At 29.4% G+C, this 4,982-nt stretch overlaps 1 protein-coding gene across 1 annotated transcript; it reads left to right on the top strand.

Moving 5' to 3' along the window:
* The first annotated feature begins 2,357 nt into the window (after positions 1 to 2,357).
* On the top strand, positions 2,358 to 3,261 carry LOC123212175. Its single transcript, XM_044631241.1, has 2 exons — positions 2,358 to 2,873; positions 2,957 to 3,261. Exons 1-2 carry the CDS (start codon positions 2,453 to 2,455, stop codon positions 3,037 to 3,039), a joined length of 504 nt encoding a protein of 167 aa, XP_044487176.1. The 5' UTR covers positions 2,358 to 2,452; the 3' UTR covers positions 3,040 to 3,261.
* Positions 3,262 to 4,982: the final 1,721 nt, after the last annotated feature.

Raw genomic sequence — 4,982 nt, forward strand, 5'->3', positions numbered from 1 at the left:
AAACCATTAAAGGGAGAGATAGTAAGGAGGTTGGTTGATGGGCAAAGCAGAAATGTTCACTAGAGCAAGAGAAAAAAATCTTGGGAAGAAAAAGTAATTTTTTAAACTTTGAGTAAGAGAAATTATTAATTTTTTAAATTAAAAATATATTAAATTTTTAATTTTTAAAATATTTTTAATTAAATAATGTTTTCACCTTTAATTTGAATAAAATAATAAAATTTTAAAATTTTATAAATAAAAATTTAGAAATAGATAAAACGTAGGGAGAACAAATCTTTTGGCCTAAAATTAATTATATGTCTATTCAGTATTGGTCCTACTGATAAATAATCCCCCACCATTACGATGTAACAATTTGTCTTGATTGTTTGACAAAGTTGAATGGTATGGAAAGGAAAGCTCAATAAATCAAAGTTTATTACAGTTCATTGAACTAGACTTTGCATGGAAATAAAGAAATTAGAGACGTCTCTTCAAGATGATTTACCAGGAAATCTCCTTATAATACTAATAATTTTGACTAACTGACAAACCCAATAATGTAGAATGTTGTATTATTTGTTTAAGCAATTAGAACTTTCATTTCATGTAATGTTCCTCCAATTAACTGGGTCTATTATTTTCTCCATATGTTGATGTCATTAGCACCATACAATATAATATAATATTAAAAATGAGACCCAACACAAATTGAAGACCTATAAGGAAATTAATTAATTAATTAATTAATTAATTAATTATTATTAAAGGGGGTGATTAATGACTTGTGATATGATTAATAATCTCATCAATTATATGAATAAACCACTACCTTACTTGTGTATTAAGGCTTTTAAAAACTCCAAAACATGATGAAATTTTGGTGTCCACCGTGCTATCATAGCGTTGGGTTCATGCCTCATTTGATTGCTACAAATATGAATACATGCAGGAATTTTAAAAAAGGTCTGCTGTATTTTAATTTTTTCTTATTCAAGTAATATAATAAATAAATTTGAAGAGTTAATAAAACTGGTAGAATATTAAAACTTTTAAAACGAAGATTTAAATTCAAATTTTTGTTATATTAATGTAATTGTATCCCGAATTTACCTGTCTAATAAATAATGACCGGTCTCCAATTACAACCAAAAAAAAAGATAAAGGGGTCGTTTGGTTTCAGTTTTTGAAGATTATCTTAGTAATCTATCTTTTATTCTTTTGTTTGATTTATCAGTAATAAAAAATTGCAGTAATCTTTTATTACCAATACTTACGTGGCAAGTAATATAAGTGGTAATCTGATTATCACATTCACATTAGGTATTTAAATATTACCAAGGTACTCTTGATTTTATTATAATTATATTATTATTTATTAATTTTTTGAAACAACAATAAATTTATTTTTAATTAATATGATAAATAATATAAAAATATTTAAAAATAATTATATTCAAGCGCATTTAAGTAAAATAATTTACTAGTAATCTTTTATTACCTTTAACCAAATACAATAATTATTTATACTTATAAAATTTTATCAAACATAGTAATAATTTATATCCAATAATTTTCTAAATAATTTATCTTTAAGGTAATCTTTCTATTTTGATAATAAAACATCATCCAAACTAAACACCCCCAAAAGGTCACCTTCACATTTCAATTCATTTATAAATTTAATTGGAGAATAAGTAAAACTAAAAGTTAAAAATTGTATTCTGGTCCTCTACCTCCATTTTCCTGTCTATTTTAGTGATCTTTATATGCTTCGTTTGAGAAATATGCACTATTCGGTTTAATACAATTTTAAAGTTTTTTTAAACTAAATTTAAAAAAGTAATATGACAAATTTTTAAACTAAACCAAACTAAAAAAAATATAGTTAGTTTATATTTAAATAAAATTAATTAAACTATAATTGTTTACAACCTAATATAAACATACGAAATATATATAATATATATATAAAAAATAAAAAAATAAATTAGACACCTAATTACTTTTAAAAAATTCTATCAAATATTGTTATATATATATATTTTTAAAAAATTTAATTTAATTTGAAAATTTCCCATATTATAATTTAAATTAAAACTCATTTTTTAAAATTTTATTAACCTAAACTAAATTATTTTATAAATTAAATTAAATCAACCCTGATTTTTAAATAATTCAAACTAATTTTATGAATTTGAATGGTAATCCTTGCTTTATTTTCTCAGTAATTAAGCACACAATAAAATTATTAATTTTATTCGCAACATTATTAAAATAAAAAAGCCAGATCATCATGACGCTGACCATTAAATGGCAAAAGCCAACTCTGCCCCACCACCACCTCACCACCTTATAAACCTCATTTCCTCTTTTAACCCCTCAATAACCCATAGAAAAAAAATCCTCCCAAAAAAACACCATAGCTTCCCCCACCCCTCCGGGTGAGGTCCTTGAAGGACCTCAGCGGATGTTCCACCGCTACGTGCCACCGCCGCCACCACCACCTATGGCAGAACGACCATCTTCCCTGGCTGCAGAGCCACCACGACATGGGACGTTGTTGCACAAACAACGCTCGTGGTCACCGGATATTTATCGGGATGAGGCCTGGCTTAGGCGTAAAGATAATATAAAAAATAAAAGAAGCAAGAGCGTGACGGACGAGGACCTTGATGAACTCAAAGCTTGTATTGAATTAGGGTTCGGATTTGACTCTCCTGAAGTGGATCAACGCTTATCCGATACGTTTCCCGCCCTGGAACTTTATTACGCCGTTAACAAGCATTACAATGATACGGTTTCAAAGTCAACGCCGTCTTTATCAACGGCGTCCGATTCTGAATCATCGCCCTCTTCAGTGGGCAGCCCTCATACATTATTCAGCTCTGGTAAATTTCTTTTCGTCTCTCTTAGTCATTTATTTATGAAGGTGAAAGTAAAAAATTCTTGCTTTTGTTGTTTGTTTATGAAGGTGATAATGATCCGAAGGCGGTGAAGACAAGATTGAGGCAGTGGGCGCAGGTGGTGGCTTGCTCGGTGCGGCAATGTTCGTGATGCGATGACGGTGTCCAATGTTCATCTATGCCTACATGTTGATGTTCATCGCAAGGACAGGGTTAAATGTGAACCAAACCAAAGTTATCAAAGTAACCAAACATCATGGTCAACAACTTGTTTGATTTGATTTGATTCGATTCTTTCTTCCACCTACCGATTGCATCTGTCTGTTTGGTTATAAATTATAATTAAAAAAACCCCACCTTGCATTTGTAAGCAGAAGCTTTTTTGCTGGATTGACTTTTTCTTTTTATTGCTTTATTTGCTTTGAAAAACCAAAGAAATAACTCGACAAATCGGGTAGATAAACTGCTGTTTGAACCATCATGTAAAAAATGTTTGTGTTGATTGTTTAGTTAAATTAAGGAAACAGAACGTAAAGCTCGCTCTTTTTTTTTTCCCCCCTCTCTTAATAGAGTTTCCTGAATAAGAGAATACATGAGCTGTTATTGAATTTTTTGTCGTAAAATTTGAGTATAAATGATAATATATTATTATATAATTAAGTGTTATTATTAAAAGACATGTAATTGTATGTATTTAAATTTATATTTATTGATTAAGTATATAGTTTTATCAGGAGAATTAAGGTTTAAGATTTAGAATATTTGGGGTTATTTGCAAGGTCAAAAGTAAATAGTGTATATGATGGAATTAAGATTAAGCTTTTGCAAAGTTCGTCTCCACTGTCCATCCTTGGTTCCTTCCTGGGATCATGCATCTATTTTCTTCACTCCATTTTCACAATCACTCAATCACTTATAATTCACAAACTAATATGCCTATGTCATCCCTGACAACTTCACCATTGTGGTCGTGTCTCGGTGTATCCATTTGGATAAGTAACAGCCTCGTTAATTTAAAAGGAAAAGGCAAATGGATTTGGGATGAAACTCTTTTTGATAAACAGTAAAGACGGCAACAAGGAGAGGCGGAGAGAGAATCTCAATCTCTATCCTCGTCTTTGTCCCTATCTCTGTAAGGGATATCAATTCTTATTTCTAGTCTGTCCCCGTTACAAAGATAAAAATGATTTTTCGTTTCTTTTCTGCACAAAGAAAAATCTCATTTCCATCCCCTTTTCGTCCTTGTTGGAAAAAATTTTCTTCTTATACCTACAAGTAAAAAATTTTCTCCTTATACCTTCTAAACACAATATAAATATATTAAATAAAATTAAAATCAATTCACTATTTCAAATGTCATAAATACAATATATTAACCACTTTAATATGTACAATAAAAACTTAAATAAATTTGAAAAAATAAATAATTTAAAACTATAAAGATATGTTAATATTTTAAGTAAATATATTAATATAAACAGATAAAGACAGAGATGGGGATGGGGACGGGGAGGGGACACATGTGTCGCCTTTCCCAATCCGTCCCCGATTACAGAGATTTTTTTCATCCTTGTCCCTTTCTTTATTTATATCAAAGAATCCCTTCACAGTTAGGGTCAGAGGAGATCAAAACCCTTAAAATCTGGTCAAAATTGCCATCTTTAATAGTCAGGTATTGGCTTGAATTCAATTGAAATTGTATATATGTATAATATTTCTCTTCCTGATCCTAAGGTCAAATAGGTTTCAAATGTTAATTTGCCCATTATTTTCTGCTGCAATTACGTTTAAGGACATCATGATCCTTTCAACCACCGCAAGTACACGCATGGTGAGTTAAATTAAAATACAAGATAAATATGGTAGAATTAAAACGATCACCAAATCAGATCTTTATGCAAGTAGCAAGTCTGCTTGCACTACACCATCAACAGCTAAGAAAGTTTCAACAATATTTGTGGAGATAATAAACAATAAAACTATGTATATACTTTTAGTAAATAATTTGAGCATATAGATGATGTATTATCATATGATTGAATGATTTTAAATTAAAGACAGAAAACACTCAGTCACATAATGACATATTATTTG

Source organism: Mangifera indica, chromosome 1 (assembly GCF_011075055.1).
Source record: "Mangifera indica cultivar Alphonso chromosome 1, CATAS_Mindica_2.1, whole genome shotgun sequence".
Classification (NCBI taxonomy): domain Eukaryota; kingdom Viridiplantae; phylum Streptophyta; class Magnoliopsida; order Sapindales; family Anacardiaceae; genus Mangifera; species Mangifera indica.

What these genes read in the sequence shown, in the direction of transcription:
- LOC123212175 (XM_044631241.1), top strand. Translation starts at nt 2,453, where the DNA reads ATGTTCCACCGCTACGTGCCACCGCCGCCACCACCACCTATGGCAGAA. An exon ending in TCATACATTATTCAGCTCTG is followed by an intron (nt 2,874 to 2,956) that starts GTAAATTTCTTT and finishes TTGTTTATGAAG; the next exon opens with GTGATAATGATCCGAAGGCG.